Source organism: Pituophis catenifer, unplaced genomic scaffold (genome assembly GCF_029215685.1).
Source record: "Pituophis catenifer annectens isolate HBS135680 unplaced genomic scaffold, rPitCat1.0.hap2 SCAF_1, whole genome shotgun sequence".
In the NCBI taxonomy this organism is placed as follows: domain Eukaryota; kingdom Metazoa; phylum Chordata; class Lepidosauria; order Squamata; family Colubridae; genus Pituophis; species Pituophis catenifer.
The window spans coordinates 257,205,808-257,228,804 of NW_027256881.1; the positions used below are offsets into that span (position 1 = coordinate 257,205,808).

The window sequence follows — 22,997 nt, forward strand, 5'->3', positions numbered from 1 at the left end:
AGATGCAGTCTTTAGTGCAGTAAGAGGTACCAAAAAGCCATACATAATGTTCATGCCTCCGTCATAAGATTATACATTGTTAGTATGGGATCATATGGACCATGCACAAATCATATTACACAGGAGATAATGTGTATGTGTTTGTAGTACATCTCTATGTGAGTTCAAGACCAACGCCAGCCTTGAACCACTTCACATCATATACCAGGATTTGGATTGCAACACTGCATTTGAGCCGTGGTGGTGCAGTGGTTAGAATGTGGTTCTGCAGGTTAACTCTGCAACTACCAGCAGTTGGATCCTGCCAGCAGTTCAATCCTGACTGGCTCGAGGTTGACTTACCCTTCCATCCTTCCAAGGTTGATAGAATGAGGACCCAAATTGTGATTTTGTGTAAAGCGGTATACAAATATAAGTGCTATTGTTATTGCTATTTGCCATCATGCAGATTTTCACCATCCCTATAAATGCCCTGCAGCCAGGCATTTTCTGAAATGTCAACTACCTGCAAATGGGGAAGTGGACCACCCCATATTTCATGGGCATGCAGCATTTAAAATAAAAAAGTAATTTTCTACAATTTCAGATACACATCCGTTGAATCAAAGCTAAATCAACTCCATTCTTGATTTATTTATTTTTTAAATAAAATTACAGAGGTCCTGATCTGGTTTCAAAGCAGTGCAAATTGCCTGTATAAATTTTATTTTACCAATGTTTACAGGCATTCAGAGCATTAAACCTTGAGAATGATTGCTTCTGAGAATCTCATAGTACAGTTAAGATCAGGCTAAAAATCAGTGTAAAGTCATAAAGTACAGTATATGCAGCAAACTATGCTTTCAAGCATGGATTTAGATCATAAATGTACTTACTTCAAAATTACACATCCTGTGCCCAAAGAAGGAGCTGTCCAAAACACCTGAATGCGAGTCCTCCTTCTTGGTGTACTCTCTGTCACAGCCACAGGACAATTACTCATAAACTGTGTTTCTTCTTCATCTATAATCTACACACGAAGAAGCAAAAGTTTATTAGAAACATCAAACCACCTATTTAGAAAGTGAATAAAGGTCCTTGACATTATGCTATATATATAGTGTTCTGTATATTATCAAATAGCTGATAATTTTTCTTAAGGTAATGTGCTTCTTTGGTTGAATTGCTAATAGTAGAACTCATCAGATCTGACAAAGGTCTATTAAGATCTCCTGCAAGGAATTGAATATTTGAGTTTCTGGACAGTGTGAAAGTAACTTTGATATAAGCAAGGCATACTCTTCAGCCTGTTATATAGGGTCTAGTTTTGGGCTACTCTGTGGTTCTTTCAAAAGCAAATAACACAATGGATTTTATTTATTTTCTATCTGGATGTATATTTTCACATATTTCAGAAAGAAATTAAAGAGAGAAATAAAAGAAAAAGAAAACCACAACAAGGAAAAGAGGAAATGGAGACAAAACCCTCAAAAGAAAACTTTTTTTAAAAAAAAAAAGAGGAAAAAAAGCAGCTTTGCAGAAATCTGATCTGTAATGTGCCATTAAAAGTTAAATTCATTTTAGTAATTACAAGAAGAAAATAATACAGTATTCATCATTGTTCTTATCTGAGATGTAGGAACTGACATCTATGGCTATAATAGTACAAGCCACAGAGTATAATATGAAAAGGCACCCTATAATTCTGCTGAATTTAAGGTTGTGTAATATCCCCCTATCAGATATAAATGATATTTTCATCAATCTATGACACCACTTTTTCTTCTTTCTTGTACTAGAGTTTGAGCTAAGATGTATAAATCCTCCATTTACAGAACTTGCAACTGGTAAATAAAAAGAAAAGAGAAAGACCATTAGCTTATCTCCTTGAAATTAAAAAAAAAATACCAGCTTCCATATCATATGAATACAGAATCTAATAGATTTTTTTTTCAGTTTTACAGAATTGTAGAGTAGGAGGGCTACTGAAGCCACTAAAACCAACTCCCTACTTAGCTCAGGAATCCAAATTTAACCATCTCCAACAGATGCCTGTCCCGCTTCTTATATATATATGTAACTAGAGAAAGGGGAACTTATCACTCTCTTTGCACCTGAGGAGAAGGGTTGTTTTGTTTTTAATCTTGTTTTTAATTGCTGGATGTGAGCTGCCCAGAATAATTCCATGAAATAGGTGGCCATGTAAATTCTTAATAAAAAAAATAAGGTAAGGTAAGGTAAGGTAAGGTAAGGTAAGGTAAGGTAAGGTAAGGAGGAGAGGAGAGGAGAGGAGAGGAGAGGAGAGGAGAAGAGAAGAGAAGAGAAGAGAAGAGAAGAGAAGAGAAGAGAAGAGAAGAGAAGAGAAGAGAAGAGAAGAGAAGAGAAGAGAAGAGAAAATAATAAAAATTATATAAACTGCTCTTACTTTTGGGAAGTTTTTCCTATCATTAAATGCCATCCTGGAACTTAAAATCTCCTGTGGTCTGTGATGGCAATAAATGTGATCTGACTATCCATCTGGTCCTGCTGCTGATTCTTGAATTATGCAATTATCTCTACCCCAGACATCTTTTCTTGTGGCTAAACAGATCTAATGTATTCTTACTGGTTATGCCAATCAGGCTGAAAGTTTGTTTACTCTTTCCTTTCTGTTTTAAAATTGCCATTTTACTTTTTGCACAGATTTCAAGGTGATGAGTATTTAACAAAACATTATCAACTCTAAAATAATAACCGTTAAGAAATGGCGTAAGACTAATAAACAAACAACAAACCAAAAATAGTACACTGATTCCCAAAGATAAGAAACATATATCCTAAGAACAAGCAGCTAAATTCAGCTGGAAGGCTCAGATGAACAGAATATGCATGCATGTATGTACTGTGTAATATGTATGTGATTTCTATTAGATTTTGTAATCATATGACATGGAAGCTGGTATTGTTTTTTATTTTAAGGAGATATGTCATGATTTGGATACCACCACAGAGTAGGAGTTCTCTTTTCTAGCCATGTATCTCGAGTTATAAATTGGATATAATCTTGGTAAGTTATTTTTAGAGCATTTCAAACTGCCTCAAGTTTTAAGAAGCAAAGGTTTAATTGATTTAAGAAGCAAAGATTTAATTAATTTAGAAATTTAAAAGACAGTCTGACTGCATTTGTATTTCTGCATTTGAAATGTAGTCATTACTTTATGTTCATGCTGAGGATAGTTGGTTTAAACATCAAAAATACACTATGAAATTATGAAAGGTAGAAACCATACAATCAGAATGGACAAAAACTAGTGGTAAAAGTGCATTATTATAACAGAGTTAAGATGACCTTGTATCTGCTCAGTGTTATGAATTAAAAGAGCAGTTTTAAGATAATGGATTCAGAAGAAGTAGATGGGAGTCTGAAAGCCGCTACAGAAGATCATAATAAATATCATGTTAATGTAAATACATATTAATGTTCAATAGTTAATATTGAAGTTAATAAATATTAACACATAAATGCTAATAAATATTAAATATTATGGGAAGCAATCCTGTTTCCTCTAGACAGTGTGGATTACAACTCCTGTATGAATGAGCATTAAGGTGAGAGCCAGGGGTTTTCACACTAGAAAAGGCAATTATGTAAATATTCAAGAATGATTCAGCTTTAGGTTCACCAAGCATCCAATGAACTGTGAGAAAAGCAAGAAGAAAAAGAAATGGATTTTAACCACTGAGTATAAGAGGGAGTCTGCATCCTTATGCTGGCAATGGGCAATCAGTTCTTTCATTTGGTTTCATTCTGATTTGCCATAAAGATTCTTATCTAGCCTAGCCACATCTATGAGACTTTTGCCAAGGTCCTAACATAGGAAGTAAGCTGAGTATGGTCAAGATGTCTGTGGAATAGTAAATTCTGGAATGGACAGTAGCCTTTGTTTAATGGCCACTCATTCAGCAAAGTTCAAGCTTACAACAACATTGAATTAATGGTTGTCACGATTAGTTCTCATACACACTGCTATTACAGAGTCCCTGCAATCAGAATAATAGAATAACAGAGTTGGAAGGAACCTTGGAGATCTTTTAGTCCATGGGTGTCAAACTCTGCATCCGTTGCTGCCATGTGATGTTTTGTGACATTTTTCCCATTTGTGGAGCTGGAGTAGGCATGGCCTGCTTGTGATGCATCTGGCTTGCAGGCCGCCAGTTTGACACCCCTGTTCTAGTCCAACCCCCTGCTCAGGCAGAAAGCTCTATATCATTTCATACAAATTATTGTCCAATCTCTTCTTTAAAACTTCCAGTGTTGGAGCATTCACAACTTCTGCAGGCAAGTTGTTCCCCTGATTAATTGTTCTAACTGTCAGGAAATTTCTTAGTTCTAGATTGCTTCTCTCCTTGATCACATCACTGTGATCTAGGTGCTTGGTGCCTGAATCACAATTACGATGTCTCATTATCCTACGGTCACGTGATTGTAATTTGTAATCTTCCCTGCCAACTTCTAATAAACAAAGTCAGTGGAGAAGGTGGCAGCAAGTCACATGTAGTAGCTATATGAAGTCCTCCCTTAACAACCCATACAGTGCTTCTTTAACAATGGCAATCGAGACTGCTGGAATTAAGAGGCACAGACATGTGGGTTTATTTTTATTTATGACTTTGTCTCTTAACAGTGGAGTTTTGTGTCTCAATTAGCATAGTTAGGAGGATTACTTGTAAGATATTACTCTGTGATGTACTACTGAGATATTCAGTTAGTTGGACAACATGTCTTAGGTTATAGATGCAGGTGTTGTAACTGAAAAGTATGTGAAAGATACCAAGTTTCTTTGATCATTTCATCTCAACGGTTTGTAGACCCATTCATCCTAACAAAAGCATAGACAAAAATGTCAGTGGTTTTGAGTGTTGATTCATAGGTATATGAATTAAATAAGCTTTCCTATATTCAAAGTAGATTATCTTCAGAAAGTGAGCACAGCATGGCAGCCTAAGAGACCAAATAATATTATTATTTGGTCCCAATATAATATATGGTCCCTTTTAAAAAAAATTCAATAATGTTGTTTCCACACTCATCCTTTTATTTGGAATTGCCATTCTTTGTTCACTCAGTTATTTTTATAGGGAAACTATACAATATTCTTGGTAAATGGTTACATTCTAATGTTTTCTGCATTCCTCCTCTGATAGTGTCTCAGACAATTATTATTGTAAGAAAACACAATCACACTCATTAACCTAGCAAAGACAGACCATATGCTCTTAAAGGACACAGTTTCTTTCAGATGAAAGTTTTCAGTTTCTGGTTAGTCAACTTTATTATTTCTGTGTTCAAGACTGCTGTAAATTAATACTGAATCAGACTTTAATTGCTTCCTATTTCATCTGTGACTGTCACCCATGAAGAAAAGAGCCTCAAATTACTCATTTTTCTCTATATATAGAAAAGTAATGCTATTTTTCCATATTGGAAAGGAAGAACAGGAGGAAATAATGAGTAAATTCAATATTCTTTTTTGCCAGGGGACTGAAGCTAAACAAAGGACAATTAAGACACAATTCACTATTAATTTGCTTCCTGCCCACTGCTGTGCTGTCCAGGAAAGCAATACAGTTGGACAGATCTGCGAAGTGAAAGCTTTTGATTAGTGTAGAAGAGTTACTTCCTAAATGGAATTCACTTGTGAGTTGAAAGTAGAGAAAAACTTTGGCAAAGGAAAGTATGTTGCTAGTTAATATAACGCCATCTTGGGTATTGAGTGGCATCTTTGTTTATATTACACTTTCAACAAGTTGGGGAAAAGCCATGCCTGATAGTGTGAAAAAGCTCTGATATAAAAACAACTTAGTTGGTATTCAACAAATCCCTCTTCTGAACTCAGTCTCCATCTACAAAACAAAGTTGTCTACCTTAGAGAGTTGTGGTAAAAAGCACTAAGAACTCATCTGAATATTCTAAAATGCTATAATGCCATTACTGCACTTGGCACTGCAGATAATACACAGCCCTGTTGCCTGAATCCTGAGCAGTTCTTTTAGATTCTATATAAAACAGATAAAATATTTCATATATTTATAGCCCTCCTTTTATGGCATAGCCCCAGCAAACTAAATAATGAAACATTAAATCTATTAAGAAAAAAATAGCGTAAAAGCAAAAATGTAAACTGGACATAACTCTAATATTAATAAAGCAGCTGTTGGGATTCCAATAAGTAAGGTACAAGCATAAACTAGTTTAAAGATTGCTGAATAATTTATACTGGTTACATTAAAAGATTTTAAGGAAGCCAAATAAATTAATAGCTTTTTAACGCTATTGGAAGATTTCTAATATTAGGACCGTGCCCAGCTCAATAAGAAGGGAGTTTTATACTTTGGAATTATTACAAAAATAATTTCATGCTTATCATTTAAATTAATCTTGTGAGTTTATACCAATCTTAATATCTGGGCAGGGCCTTATGGTTTACCCTTCCTTACTAAGCTGGCACCTTCCAGATTTGTTGGAACTACAATTCTCCAAATTCGTAATTACCAATGATTAAAGATGCTGGGTAGTTGTCATTAACATTTAGAGAGCTATGGGTTCACTAACTCTATATTCACTTCAATTATTTGAACTTTATTGAGTTTTGTGCAGGATTTGGAACCTTAATAGGTTTGGAAAACCTATTAAGGTTTTACTTAATAGACACTATTTAAAATGATTTAAATATGTTGATTAATGCCTTACATAAAATGCCTTGATTCTTTTACTGGAGAAGAAGAAACCAACACGTAAGTTCAATAGTGGCATTCCTTCTTTGTAGCAATTAGTATTTTGCTGCTTTCATTGAGGAACTGATATTCTTTTTAAACTCATATTTTAAAAAAACATTGCTGCTGTCTATGATATTCTTCTCCAACTTCAGATAACATCAAGCTTTAAACTTTTTTGATAACATCTCAACAATTCCAGGTTATCTATATCTTTTCTTCCCTTTACCCACCCCTCTCTCTATATCCTTTCTTACAGAAAATTTTACAGAATTTACAGATTTTTTTGTGCAAGCTAACATTTTGAATCTACCTTTTTCCTCATTAGAATTCTTTGTCTGCACTCATCTTTTAGTATTTCTTACTTTTAGGAACCCAGATACTTCTTTGGTTCCTTTTTTTCTTTAGCTTTTCCTACCATATTTCATATTATTGCTTAGAGGTTATTAAAATGCATTTTTTTCAATATCTAATATTTATGTTTAATTGCACCTAGCTTTTGTCTCCTTAAAGAAGACCAGCATTACATAGTCTAAGTTATTTCTATTTCCTTGCCTATATTTGTCTTTATGGGTCAGTACCAAATCAACAAGAGCAATGCCTTCTTCTATTCTTTGAAGTAGATGGTCATGGATTTCCTAGAAAGGCCATATTTGATGTCATTTTCCCCAATTTAATTTAATCCAATCCACTGTATTTTATTTAAGTGCCAGCTGATTCCATATGATTCCAGGCATCTCACAATGCAACAAAATAATAATTACATAGAAAAATGAACTAGCAAGAATTCTTGAAAACAGAGAAGAAAACAACATGGCAAATCTGGTCAACGACAAAACTCACAAAGGGATCAAACCACCCCAAGACCTGGAAAAACATCCAGTTTTTTAAAAGGACGTGGAATATTATTAGAATGGGTGCCATCATCCATATCAGGATAATCATGATCTTCCATCATTATTATTTCATGATTCTTTTCCTTCACTTTGCTTTTGGTGAGCATCACATCCTCTCCTTGGTTGAGTAGACATAGTAGACATAAACAACAGTACTGGGTTTGTTTGTTTGTTGTATCTCCATATACATTAATCCAGACTATCCCTTCACCATGCAAATTCATTCACCTAGATTTCTGAGCAGGTTTATATATTATTTAACTTATAATATAATCTAAATATTATTGCTTTTGTTATTAATATCATCTTTTGAACACATCATTTTCTTTGGTTGTACCCTTGTGAGAAACCAATTCTAGCATTGTCATATTTATTTATTGATTTATTTTTCAAACTTCTATACCGCCCTTCTCCTTTCGGACTCAGGGCGGTGAACAGCCAAGATAAAAAACATTTATACATAAAAGTTAAAAATAGATTTAAAATAATTAAATAAATTTGGCCCGTAATTTAAAACTTATCAATTAAAATCCATATCAAATTTTAAAACCAACCTTAAAATCAGGACAGTCTGGCTAACTGAAAAAAATAGGTTTTTAGGGCCCGACGAAAAGTCCGGAGGTCAGAGATCACTCATATCTCTGGGGGTAGATTGTTCCAAAGGGTAGGTGCCACCACAGAGAAGGCTCTCCCCCTGGGGGTCGCCAGCCGACATTGTCTGGCCGACGGCACCCAGAGGAGGCCCTCTCTGTGGGAGCAAACTGGCCGGTGGGAGGCAATTGGTGGCAGAAGGCGGTCCCGTAAGTACCCCGGCCCTAAACCATGGAGCGCTTTAAAGGTGATCACCTTATATAAGCTTTTAAGCAAGTTTATAACTTTTAGCTCTCTGCAAATATATGCTATGTTGTTTAAATATATTCCATGCTCTTGGGCACCATCAAGATTTTATTTCCCAATAGGTTTGCTTATTATGTAATCATGTCAAAATATAAACTTCACCCCTACTTAGAAAAATATCTAATTATCCAAATAATATGGCTAACACTATTAATTTGGGAAAATCCTATATTCCTTCCTAATCTTACTATTAGAGATTTTTTTTCACCTGAACTTCACCCCCTGAAATCATTATAAAATGATCTGATTTATCTATCAGAAAATATAAAAGATAGAAAATATATATATAATTGAGAGGTTAACAATTCCAGCTCCAGTAATTGTCATTAGCTTTATCAATTTTTATTGTACATATTTGGTCAGTCCATTTGCAGATGTTATTTTTTTTTTAATTCAGAGAAGCCAGTTTTGAAGAAAATAATAAATAATTTCCCATTGGGCCTTTAGATCTGGTCTACAACCAGCAATGTCAGGGCTGGTAAAACATTGAAATTCTTTTGAATTCCTATCATTAGAGGTCCAAGTTCAATGGCAGTAACTTTTTAGCACTTTATGATCCACTGACCATGAGTTGGCCATTGAGTTTAGATCATTAGGGATTTACTTTGCATTCCCTGTATCCAAGGCCTTTCCTAACCCTCTAATTCATTTCATTTAAATAAATCTCTTTTCTATTATAATTATGGAACACGATTCACTAATCATTACTCAGGTCAAAATAGTTCATTGCTCACAATTAATATTAATAAGATGATACTATCAGGGATATGTGTGGAAAAAGGAACAAAAAAACAGAGGAAGGCAAGTATCCAGTGAGGCCTATCTATGAGTTTCTATGTGGATATGTATGATGATTGAAACAACTTTAGGAACAGTAAGCTAGGGGAAAGCTAGCTATTAAAAAGGAGACTAGACATTTAATTTATCCAGAATGCACTGCAAGAGTATTGAACATAACTTATAAATATTTTTCTCTTTCATTACAATAGTTCAGTTTCATTCTGATGGCAGATTGCGATAGAAGACACCCTATAAAATGTATGCTGATTTACTTTATGTAGCTCTGAACTAATCTATAAGCTCTCTCATAGCTTCCCATAGTAGTTACTACCACGGGAAGAGAGCCAAAATTTTACAGGATTGGATCCTAGCAAAATGAAGACTATTTCTTCAGACAGAATATTTTGTCATTTAAGGCTGCCTCACAAGGCAGGTTATTTTCTAGAGCAACTTTGGTGATCATTTTACCTCAAAGCTGCATGTTTTGTGCCTGTCTATGTACATTCTTTGCTCTCTGATCAGACTCTGACAGCTATGACTGTTTTGCCTCACCCCTTGAACCTTGATGTTGGATGCAGTTAACTTGCTGAAACCTTGACTACCGCTACTGTTAAAACCTCTTACAATTCTAATGAAAAACTGAAGACTGATTTATAGCTTTACGACCAGGCATAACAGTAAGTGGACTGATTTATGACTATGCTGTTGATTCTTTACTGGAGTCTTGAACCAGCTGTAACTCTTCCTAATCCAGTTCCTTATCTTCCATAAGGCTCCTACATAAGGCTATCCTTGAACAATATCTGGATGTTGCAATCGGTACAAAATGTGACACTTAAGCTGTTAAGCAGTGCAAGGTGAAAAGATTATATGTAAGATATGTATTGAACACTTTTATGGACAAAATTTAAAGTATTTACATTATGGACACAACTTGAAGTACTGATATTAACCTTTAAAGCCATTAATGGTTTAAGTCTGACTAAGAAGTGTGGCCATAAGAACTGCAGGTTAGGCCCTTTTGAAGAACACCTTGTTGTCACTCTTTCTCACATGAAGGCAAGGGATGAGTTCCTCCCAGGCTATTGAATACCTTCCCTTGCAAATTTCTCTTGCTTTATATTTTTCTAATATCCATTACTTGTGATATATACAGAATCACAGCTTTTCCGGATAGGATAGCAGTTCCTAGATTTGGGTCATAAGACAAATAGTACCTATTTTATTATTAATGTTAGTAAGTGTTTTAACTTTTTATAATCTGGGGTTTAAAACATTCTTAGTCGCCACACTAATGGTATACTCTCCCCACAACATCACAGCTGCAGTCTCCATGTCATTTGGGTGCCAACGATTTTTGGCCTCTTCAAATGTTCTCTGAATTTAATTGTAAGTATGCTGATAGAATTTTTTTAATCACCAATTTCCTCCTCAGGTTTAATTAATTTTGATTGTTTTTTCTATTTTAATCAGTTTTATAGTGAGCTGCCCTGAAGCTATTAGTACCTGAAGGACAGGAAAAATACACAGTAAAGTAAAATTAAACTAACAACGGTTCTTGGTTGATTATTCCATTCTGCATATTATGTGAAGCATAGATGAAAAAAGAACTGGATAAACTTCAGTGTCTTCCTTGGAAACTAGCTCACTCTGTTGAGCTTATGTTAGAATCCTTGAAGATTTGGGGGTGCTTTTTGTTTTTTTGTTTTTGTTTTTGTTTTTGTTTTGTTTTGTTTTGTTTTTTTGGCTTCACTTTCCAACCATGTGCAAAAGGTCTTGCAGTGTTTCCAGTTCACATATTTCTTCTCTCAAGTTAACAAATAGTAAATTGGGTTGCATCTGCTTTTGGAATCAAAGTATTTTATTATGGTTTATCCGATTTTTGCTAAATTTGTTTGGACATTTTTATTGTTTTTTATTGTTTTAACTGTTTTATAGTTTTAGAATATTAAGCTGCCCAGAGTCTCCTGGCTGAGATAGGTGGCTGTAAGATTGAAGAATGAATGAATGAATGAATGAACGAATGAATGGTTCCTTATTTACCATTTGTTTTGGTCATTTAGGGTAGGGATAATGTATTTTCTCGTCAATAAGAACAGCGGCAACAACAAAAAATGTCAAAACAATTGAACTGGTTGCTTATTCAAATGGGGCAGAGAAGGTTGTGCATTGTATTTAATTAAGATATATGGTATGAAAAGCAGTTTCAGCTTCTTGAATCTCTCACTGGTTGGGTCAGAAAAATGTATTTTGCCACTGTTCTTTTGTCTGCAAAGCATCCTCTGTAAGGAACCATGTCAGAGTTCTTTTATATCACCACCTTCCACTCTTGGCAGTCTTAATCTGCATCAGACTTTATAGGAAGTATATCTGTGTATGCTGAGATGAAGTTGAAGAAATATGTTTTCTGGCCTGCCACCCTCGAGCAGATATATATGTGTGTGTGTATACAAAGAAGGCTGTGTTGTATTTGTCCTAGATATGTCAGTGGCAAAGTATTCAGAAGCAAAAAGATGGTGTAAAAGCCGGCATCTTTTCTCTCTGATCCTCTCTGAATTAACTTGGTACACGTCAACCCTTCTCTGAGTGTGGAAACAATTTGCTGGCTTTAACAAGTTGCCTTCCCAGCCATATCTGAATATCTTTCCGCCTACGCATTTTGTGCTATGTCCTCCTGGTAAACTGAAATTTATCTATTTCATTTCTGCAATCATAGTTACACTTTTTTTTTGGCTCACTAGATTTCTAGCACCGCATATCCATATCCATTCATTTTATTTATATGGCTGCCTAATGAAATATTGCAATTCTGGGCAGAGTGCAATAAGTACAAAAAACAAATGATTTCAAACAAAATCCAACCAGCCATCAGTAGGCTATTGGGTGCCACATTTGTACCCACCCAACCCCCTTCCAGATAGGGTTCCAAATCTCTCAGCATGAACATTTTTTAAGAAAAGCCATTTTTACTCCCTTTCTGAAGACAAGGAAGATAAAGTCCAGTGGTATCTAGGAGTTGCAAGTGGTCATTCTAGAAAGAAGGAACCACCATGGAATAGGCATGTCTGCTATTGGAGAGTGTGAGATGGGCAGATACCATTGGAAGAAGTAGTCCCACAAACAACCACATTTGTGCCATACAGTGTTTTACAATGGATGTGATAACCAGCACTTTGATTTGTACTGGTACGATTTGTACAATTTGCCAATAGAAAGCTAATGCAGCTCATGAAATAATAGTGTCACAATCTTAGGTCATAACTACCCACAATTCTGCATTCTGGACCAAGTGTAACTTGTGGGTGATCCTCAAGAGTAGCCTTACATAAAGCATGTTGCAGTAATTGAACTAGAAGATGACTAGAGTATGAGGGACTAATGAAATGCTTCCAACAAGTGAAGTCAATTGGGGAAGCTGGATTAACTTAATGACCATATGATTCTGTGAGATGTAAATGCCTTATTCCCTAATGTGTAAATAATGTATATATGGGACATCGGGGGTTAACTTATTCTTTGGTTCCTAATGTATTCATAATTCACCACTCCCATTCTTGGCTCCACCCCTTGTATATATATATAAGGAGCCACCTTCATCATTTTCCTTGCTTCTATCTGTGAATATTCAGTGAATATAGAATGCCTGTTATAATTAAAGAGAAATATATTTAAACCTCTAACTCTTATTATCATTATTGAGTCTGATCCTGAAAATATTGCAACAAGCTGGTAGCAGAGGATGGTTAATTGACTCAATAAATACTTAAAGATGTCTAAGAAAGATAGGCCCAACACCAGGGCCTACAGCAAAGAAATAGAAACTGAACAAGAAATAATCAACGAATCCACAAACGCGATTTCGAGAGAATCCGAAGAATACACCACTGAAGAAGAAGAACTAATAAATGAAAATAATGACCAGGAGGAAATCGAAATAGAAAATAACGAACTCAGGTCAGAGATATTAAAACTATTAAAAAGCCAGAAGAATGATGAAAGCCTCATCGCGAATCTCCAAGAAATGCTGAAAAACAGCGGAGCAGCGAGAGAGAAAAACATTGCTAAAGAGAAACCCAAAGACCAAAAAACTGTGAGTGATATGACTACAGAGAAAGTTGTTATGAAAAAGAAAAGATGTGATCCCGCGCGAAATTTTGAATGGCAGCCATCTTGGTTCCAACAAGCCTCCAAAGTGAGCGAAGCAGAGCCAATCAAAATGCTCAGTTCAAAATTTCTGGCGCGAAAAACGTTATCAGACAACGAAAGCGAAAAGGAAGATTCAAACTCTTCAGAAGAACCAGAATCAGAAAGCGAAGACGACTTAACGAAATCCCAAGTAAAGTCAGCAATGAAGACGCTTTTTGCTGCATTTGGGCCAAAATTAAAAATTTCCAGAGCGACAACGAAGAAGCTAGAGAACAAGCCGATACCTCAAGACCTGCACGCTCCCATCCTGACTTCGAGAGCGACGACGCCCGAGCCCAGAGAGCCATGTCGATTCCGCCCTACACCGCAGACCGGATCAAGTACCAACGCACACAAAAGAAAGAAAAGAGCAGTCGCCGCCATCAAAACTCCTAAAACCGAGCCAGAAACCGACTCGTCTGAAGAGGAGCGGAGCGAGCGAGCTGCAATGGAGAGAACCTTCCACGACGACGCCAAAGAAGAAATGAGCAACGCGCATGTGCGAAACTACGTAGACGGTCCGGAAAGACTTGAACTGGCCAGAGAACCGCGCAGACTCGTTGCAAGCATCCCCATGCCGTTTTGCAATTTCCTGCACTTGCGAGACCACGGACTACCTCAGGTTGTAAGTAATGAACAAAATAATGTGGGAAACTTACCCAGTGACTTCCCAAAACTTAGAGTTGATGGCATTAATTTGCAAGAATGGTATCAACAGCTCCAGGTTGTCTTTATGAAAGAAAATTTGCTATTCTTTATCACTAGTCCTCCAAGAAGACCTTGGACTTTAAAAATAGATTGTTTACATCATAGAGCATTTTTCTTAATAATATCTAGCGTGTCTCCTACAATGTATCATAGCATCAAACCAAACCTAACTGTTTCAGAAATAATTCAATGCATGTTTAATCTGTTCCACAGCGATAGTGTAGCTACCACTACAAGAATGTCTAAGGATTTCTTTTCTTCCAGAGTAAAACCAGGGGTTTCCATAAGTGAGCATTTGATATCTCTAAACAAAATAAGAGCTGAGCTGCATTTGAAGGGGGAAGTGATTTCAGATCAAACAATGAAAAGTGTTATTATCAATTCACTTGATTCATCATGGGATAGTTTTATGTCACACTTAGACACCATCAATCTAGGATATTTATCCATAGAAAGTCTATCTAACAAATTGATAGCAGAAGACAATTCAAGAAAAAATCGTTCCAGCAATCACACAGAACACAAATCTTTTAGGAAGGTAGCTTTCCAGGAAAAATACAATGAAGCTTTTAAATGCCATAATTGTGGGTCCAGGGAACACAATAGAAGAGACTGTCCCAAAATCTCAAAGGAGAGACATAGGTCAGAGTATAGGAGCAAATACAATTATAGACAGTCTTCCACAGATAGACATAAATATAGAAGCCCACCAAATTACAGAGATAGTAGAGGGGGTAGAGAAAATTCAAAAGAGAGAAAATCTGGTTCACTGAATGGACTAAATAAACAAGACAGCACTAAAACACAACAAAATGAGAACAATAATTGGCTTATTGATTCTGGGGCAACCAACCACACCACTAATAACAAAAATATATTGTCTTCATTTACAGAAGATAAATTTGTAATAAAGGTAGCTAATCAAGAAAAGGTTCAAGTATTAGGCAGAGGAAATGTGACCTTGCCTGGCCTAGGAAAAATAGAGGGGGTATTGTTAATTCCAGAAATACCTCATAACATACTAAGTGCCATAAAACTAAGCAGAGATTCTGACATCAATATAGTTTTCTCAAAGGGGAAAGCAACTTTAGAGAAGGACAAAACAAATGTAGGCACTGTGATGATTAAAGGAGGCCTACCCTATCTAATAACAAAAGAAAGATGGTTACATAACATTGATTCAAATATGGAAGATTGTATTGAGGCAGATGATGAAAATGTTAGTAACAGTGACAATGATGAATGTAAAATATCTCATGATCACGCAAATACACACAATGAGAAGAAACCAAGAATAGGTAAACCAATTCATGATGAGTGTGCTCACATCTTGCATAGGAAGTTAGGACATGCAAGTTTTCCTGTAGTACAAAAAATGACTGAACACGCAGAAGGTGTCAAAATAAAAAATTGTGAAAATTATTTGGAATGCTCAGTATGTAAATCCACTAAACTAAAAACTAGTCCCAGACCAAAAAAATCCAACAGATCAACTAACAAAATTTTTGACTTAGTACATATGGACCTAGTTGGTCCATTAACTCCATCAATCACTTATAGAAAACGTTACTTCCTAACAATAGTAGATGATTACAGTCGCTATGGTTTTGTTTACACATTAAAACACAAGGATGAAACCTTTCAGAAATTTAAGGAATTCTACAAACGCATAGAAACACAACATAATATCAGAATAAAACAAATTATGACAGATAGGGGATGTGAATTCATGTCTAAAGAATTCTCCCAATGGTTAAAGGATAGAGGAATGCTACATTTCACGTCTAGTCCATTTTCTGCGTTCCAAAACGGGATTGCAGAGAGAAAGAATTCCACACTACAAACCATGATTAGGTGCACATTAGAGGATGCTGGTTTAGGCAAACAATTTTGGTCAGAGGCCTTACATTATTCAAATTACACTCAAAATAGAACCTGGTCCAGTATTGTGAATAAAACACCATATGAGGTGATGTATAATAGGAAACCCAAATTAGCACACATGCACATATTTGGAGTCACTGCAGACGTACACATACCTAAGCAGTTGAGAAGAAAGGGAGAAAACGTATCCAGAAGATTAAGATTTATGGGATATGAAACTGGCACCAAAGGGTACAGATTCATTGATAATAATAACAAATTTATAGTCTCCAGAACAGCTGTGTTCCATGAACAGGCCAATTGGTCTAAATTACATCTTAATGAAATATTTCCAAATAAATGCAAAGATACAAAATCTTGTGAGGAAGGGACAATAGAAAATCAAAATATCAACAAAAATAAAAACAAAACCAAAACTTGGACAAATAGTCAGCACAAAATAAAGACAGACACATTAACAAAAAAGGAAGCAAGATATTTGCATGATAACCATAGCAAACCCGAAAGAGCTATTAGAAACAATAGAAATCAAGTACCAAATAAATACAGAGATTACATAATGCATATGGATGGTGAACAAATGACACCTAATACATATGAGGAAGTATTAAAACTCCCTCGTGAAGAAAAGGAAAAATGGGAACTAGCTATGAAAAAAGAGATGGAAAGTTTGCAAGGATTAAATGTGTTTACACCTGCGATTGCACCTAAAGATAAAACGATTATAGGTACCAGGTGGATTTATAAAATTAAGAATCTAGAAGGAGGCAATACTCTATACAAAGCTAGATTGGTTGCACAAGGTTATGCACAAAAATATCCGGAGGACTACACTGACACATACTCCCCCACAGTGAGAACAGAGAGTGTTAAAACAGCTCTAGTAGTGGCATCTGCACTCAATCTTGATGTATTTCAATATGACATACAGACTGCGTATTTACACGCAAAACTAGATAAGGAAATATATGTAAGAGCACCACACAGTCAATACACTAATAAGAATGAAATTTGGCTATTGAACAAGAGTCTATACAGATTAAAGCAATCTGGCAAAAGATGGTACGATTGCTTGGTAAAAGTACTTAAGACCATGGATTTCAACGCTACCACTGCTGATAACTGTTTCTTTGTAAAAAAGAGTGATGATCATATTGAATTTGTATTAATTTATGTAGATGATATTTTATATATAGGAAAACACAAGGAGAGAAGAGAAACCTTTGTAAATAAGCTAAACGAACATTTCTCGTTGAAATCTCTAGGTAAAGTAAACAAATACCTTGGTGTACAAATTAACAAAACTAGAAGGGGATTCAAACTTACTCAGAAAGATAAAATCATTGAACTTCTGAACAAATGCAATTTAAACAATGCCAAACCCTGTGACACTCCTATGCAAACTGATTTCCTTAGAAACACTGATGAATCTTCCCCTGAATTCAAGGATAATACATTTTATAGATCAGTCATAGGTTCACTTCTTTATATATCTAATTGGACCAGGCCAGATATTGCATTACCACTCAACTTATTGTCAAGATATGTTAGCAAACCAACAATGTATCATTGGGAAGCAGTCAAAAGAATTCTAAGATATCTGAAAAGTACATTAGACTTTTGCTTAGTATTAGAACCTAGTAATGATAAAGAACCAAAACTTACATGTTACGCAGATGCGGATTGGGCTGGAGATATATCATGCAGAAAGAGCACTTCTGGTTATATTTTTCTATTAAATGACTGTCCAGTTTACTGGTACACTGGTAAACAAGAACTGGTAGCCACTTCGACCACAGAAGCGGAATATGTTTGTTTGTCCAAAGCTGCAAATAACCTTGTATGGTTTAATGATTTGATTTCAGATGTTTGGAAAAAACCTGCTTTGCCTTTTGTTATGCATGAAGATAATAAAGCAGCCATTGAAATATCCAGATCCGATGCCATTGGACAAAGGTCCAGGCATATAGATATAAAATTTAAGCATGTGAGACAATTGTCTCAAGATGGATTTATCAAAGCAGTGCATTGTGATACCTCTGAACAATTAGCTGACATATTGACGAAGCCTTTACCTTCTAAACAGCACAAATATTTAACATCAAAATTATATGTCTTATATTGTCCTGAATCTGAATGTAATTGGTGTTGTATAGCGAACCGGCATTTAGAGGGGGATTTGTGAGATGTAAATGCCTTATTCCCTAATGTGTAAATAATGTATATATGGGACATCGGGGGTTAACTTATTCTTTGGTTCCTAATGTATTCATAATTCACCACTCCCATTCTTGGCTCCACCCCTTGTATATATATAAGGAGCCACCTTCATCATTTTCCTTGCTTCTATCTGTGAATATTCAGTGAATATAGAATGCCTGTTATAATTAAAGAGAAATATATTTAAACCTCTAACTCTTATTATCATTATTGAGTCTGATCCTGAAAATATTGCAACAGATTCAGAATAACAGAGGGACCCTGGAGGTCTTCTAGTCCAATCCCCTGCTCAAGAAGACACCCTATGCCTTTTCAGACAAATGGCTGTCCAATCTCTTCTTAAACAGCCACATGATTCATTAACAACTGCGGTAAAAGTGGTCATAATATCAAGTCCGGTTGCATGATGATTTGCTTAATTACCATATCACTTAGCAACCAAATTTCTGATCCCAGTTGGGGTTGTAAGTCAAGGTCTACCTGTACAACCAAATTAAGGTTATGCACATAAAATCTTGCTGATCTCAGAATGACAGACATCCATCACAAACTATAACTATGTCATATGTCTCATGCATATTATGTAATTTCTGCTAGTTGCATTGGATGTGTCAAACCATAACTAATACAAATTTTATAACGCATATAATTTGCACTATGCTATCATAATACCCATGATGTCATTTGTCTTCCTTGCCTTCCTAGACTCTTGTGCCCAGAACTAATGAATTTTCATGATGCTATGTTAGTGCCACATTTTAAAGGGATCTGCAATGTATTTATTCTAAAGATTTCTTATTTTGATTCCCCCTAAATTCATTTCTATAATCCCAATTGCATCTCATCATGCAAATGCATTTGTTCAGAATAACCCCTCCATTTAAATCAGAAGGCGGGACAGAATTTGTGGAGACCTCTTTCTAGCAGATGTCACAATTAAATATTTCTGTTAATAAGTTTTAAGTTTTAATAAGATACTGAGTCAAAGCAAAGAGCAAACAATAACATTGTCTAGAAATAGAGGAAGAATCTGCTCAGTTATGAGGTTGTGATGAAATAAATCAGAATGAGTGCTATTGCTTTAAATATACATGATTGATATTCATTCTTGTGGTAACATAATACTGTGGCTGGCTTTATAAATCACCGCAGAACTGAAGTGACATATTTTGGAAGATAAGATCTATTTAGGCAAAGAGGTGCTGAGTTACCTCACCATCCCAGAGCCATTATTCTTGGTTCAGTCCTTAGGCAAAACTAATCCAACCTCTTGGGTTTCTTTTCTTTAGGAGCTGTATGAATTTTAATGTGACGTAGGCCATCAAGTCAGATTCTGACTTGGAATGACTGTACATATGGGTTCCATGCCATCAGTGAGTGCCCCTTGAGAAATGGAAGGTAGTAAAGCAGCTGACAATTTTGGTAACAAAAAGAGAGATGAAACACTGGGGGAAACAAATACCAGAATAAGGAATGATACAAATAACTATGATCAGATACTTATGCTATGAACACTTCATTACCTGAATTGTATGCAAACTATGACTTTAAAAAAAATCAAACTTGGTGTCAGGTCATTCTAACTATCAGCTCATTATTTACATTTTCTGAGTTAAGTAACAAAAATGTAGATTTTCAGTTCACCAAGCCAGAATGGAAATACAATACAAAATATTAGTATTTACATGTCCCCAATTCCCAATGACTGTGAGTTGCTCACAATAATGAAAACAAAGTAATTATAATAAAAGTAAAAGGGGAAAAGAGAAAAGACAGCAAGGATAAAACTGTAGGTAGTGATGAACTGAGCCAGAAATATGTTAAGCTATAAAAGCCATGTCTTTGGAAAATATTATCAAGACCACAGCCTGATTATAGTCAGTTTATATTCAGTTTCAGTCTGGCTAAATGGATATCCATGGAAAATCTTCAGCCATAGGACAGAGATTGAACAACACTTTTCCATGCAACCTTAGAGGCATATTACCTTGAATACTAAATGAAATAAGACAACACTTCAGGACTATCAGAAACTGGTGGTCTTCTGCATTAATGAGTCCATACTCAAGTGGGTCATCACTACTACTTACTGCTGCTGTTAAACCAATAATTTAAGTAGGCATAACATTCTTTAAACTAATCTGTTCATTTCACTGAACAACCCCTTGGTTTTAGAACTATTAGTAAATGAGAAAAATGTGTCTTTTCCTATTTTGTATATAATTTGATGCACCTCTACCATTCACTACACCCTTTCTTTATAAACTAAATGGGGGGGGGGAATCAGTGTGTAATCTTTTATCGCATAACAACTGTTCTGCTTTTCTTTTTTGCACTTTCTCCATTCAGAGATTCCTCCCCCACCCTTTTTTTTTTTTTTTTTGGAGACATGATAAACAGAACTACATATGATATTCCAAATGCAAGGACATCACTTTATGAAATAAGAAAATATTGACATTGTTGAAATTTGCTGTTGAGAATACCATAGATAGCCAAGAAAACAAGGCAATGGATCATCAAATAAATCAACCCAGAGTTCTCACTTAAGGCACAAATGACCAGACTCAAATTATCTTACTTAAGACTCCTTCTGTGAAGACTCAACTCTATGGAGAAGGGTCTAATGCTGGAAATGCACTATTGAAAGACCTGAAAGACCAGATTAGGGACAGTTCTTAACAGAGAAAATCTATGTAATCATTAGGAGTCAACAACAACTTAATGGCATGTAATTGATCAAACAATCAACTGATCCTAAAGTAAAGGTTGCTTTTTTAAAAAGTGATCATTTATTGAACTGACAATTCAATATTAGCACTTCCCAGGGTTCCTTTCCTGCATATTCACTGTTAGCTCAAACCAAGTCAGAGCAAATAAGAAGTTAAAACTCTCTGTTCCAGCATGTTCCATTTTGCCTTACCATTTCAATGGCCATTCCCAAACTTTGCTGACATTATCAAATAATTATAAAAGACCTGGAAAACAAGACATGCTTTAGCAAAAAACAGGCTGACCCTCATTCAGCAAGATGTATGACGCAGACCATGCTATAACCTGACTAAACTAATTCAGATTTTCTCTGAATACCTAGGTCAAAAGCTGGGATCACCTTGCCCACTTCTAGCATAAAAGCTTAATCTTAAAGACGTGTTTGCTTGCAAATCAAGCAATTTTGCATTTGCAATTTTTAAAAAACGTGTAAGCCCACTTTGAATTTAGTGATTTTCTATGCTTCCAGATTGTCAATAAAATCTAAAAAAAAATATCTTGTCCCTGCTGTTTGCCTCAGCTCTTGGCATGTATGTTCTCTACCTTCAAAACTGGAATTGAGTAGTTACTTCTAGGTAAATAGAGCAAGTTGTGTGAATGGAAGAAAATATTGAAAAAGTAATTTTTGAAGCTTTTGTTACATTAAACAGAATATTAAAGACAAAGCAATACTTTAATCCTTACCATTTCATTAGGAAAATGATATGGAGATAAATAGCACTCCTCTGTGTGTTTTGTATTATTTAATAGAATTTTGGCATCACTCTGCATTTATTAAATGACAGCATTTGTAATCTGTTTTTCCAATAAAAAAAGATTCTGTATTTACAAATATCAGGCATAAAACAATTTCAGCTTTGGCATTTGATCCATGGCTTGACTTAGAACACCAGCAAAACACAGCTGAGGAAGGGTAAAGAAATAAGATGAGGCACTAGATAGTTTCTACAACAATTTTGTTCTTTTTATTCTCTGCACTACTTGTGCAATGGATAAGACTTCTTCTGAAAAAGAGTATTAAAATAAGACATTCCACATTTAAATAAAGAAAGAAATGTGGAAGCATTATTTCTAAGTTTTTTTTATATACCACAAAAAAAAAAACTAGAGATGACTATAAATCATATTTTAAAAGGGAAGAATATGCACATACTAACATACAGGTAATCCTTGAGTAACAATGGCATTTGGAGTGGAATTTCCATCATTAAGCAATGAGGTTGTAAAATGCAACATCACATGATTGCATTACTTAGAGAAAGCAATATGAAGGCAGAACAAGAAACAATGGATGGAAAATAAACAAAGAGAAATTTCCTGACAGAACAAGGAGAAATTTACTGACAGAACAATTAATCAGTGGAACCAGGGGTGGGATTCAGCCTATTCGGTCCAGTTCGGGTGAACCGTTTGCTCTGATAGTGAGCTGAGAGTGAACCGGTTCGCTCTGACCATCAGCTCTGCCCGCCCGCCCCTGCGCTATACTTATACTTATTCATTTGTTTTTAGCCCAGCTGATAGGTGCGGCAGAGTGGATTGCTGTGCCTCAGCTGTTTTTAAACAAAATGTGCTTGCGAGGAGTGTGGTGGGTGTGTGCGAAGCGCAAAGCGCAAAGCATGTTTGCGAAGCGAATCGGTTATTACATTGGTTGAAACCCACCACTGAGTGGAACAACTTGCCTCCAGAAGTAGTGGGTCCTCCAGCACTGGAGGTTTTTAAGAATGCACAGCCATTTTTTAAAATGGTATAGAATTTCCTGCTTCAGCAATGGGTTGGACTAGAAGACCTCCAAGGTCCCTTCCAACTCTGTTATTCTATTATTCTGTTCTGTTATTCAATCCTGTCAATCCTCACTGCTGTCATTAACCAAATTCAAGTGTTCATTAGCCCATCCCAATCCAAACCATTTCCTGCTTGGTCCTT

At 35.6% G+C, this 22,997-nt stretch overlaps 1 protein-coding gene across 1 annotated transcript in view; it reads right to left on the minus strand.

The window, feature by feature from the left end:
* The window catches only part of SPON1 (spondin 1), a 342,309-nt gene that overhangs the window by 252,169 nt on the left and 67,143 nt on the right, over positions 1–22,997 (minus strand). Inside the window, exon 3 of the mRNA XM_070957497.1 lies at positions 876–1,009. Coding sequence (XP_070813598.1) covers positions 876–1,009 — 134 coding nt within the window. The remainder of the gene's footprint in view (positions 1–875; positions 1,010–22,997) is intronic.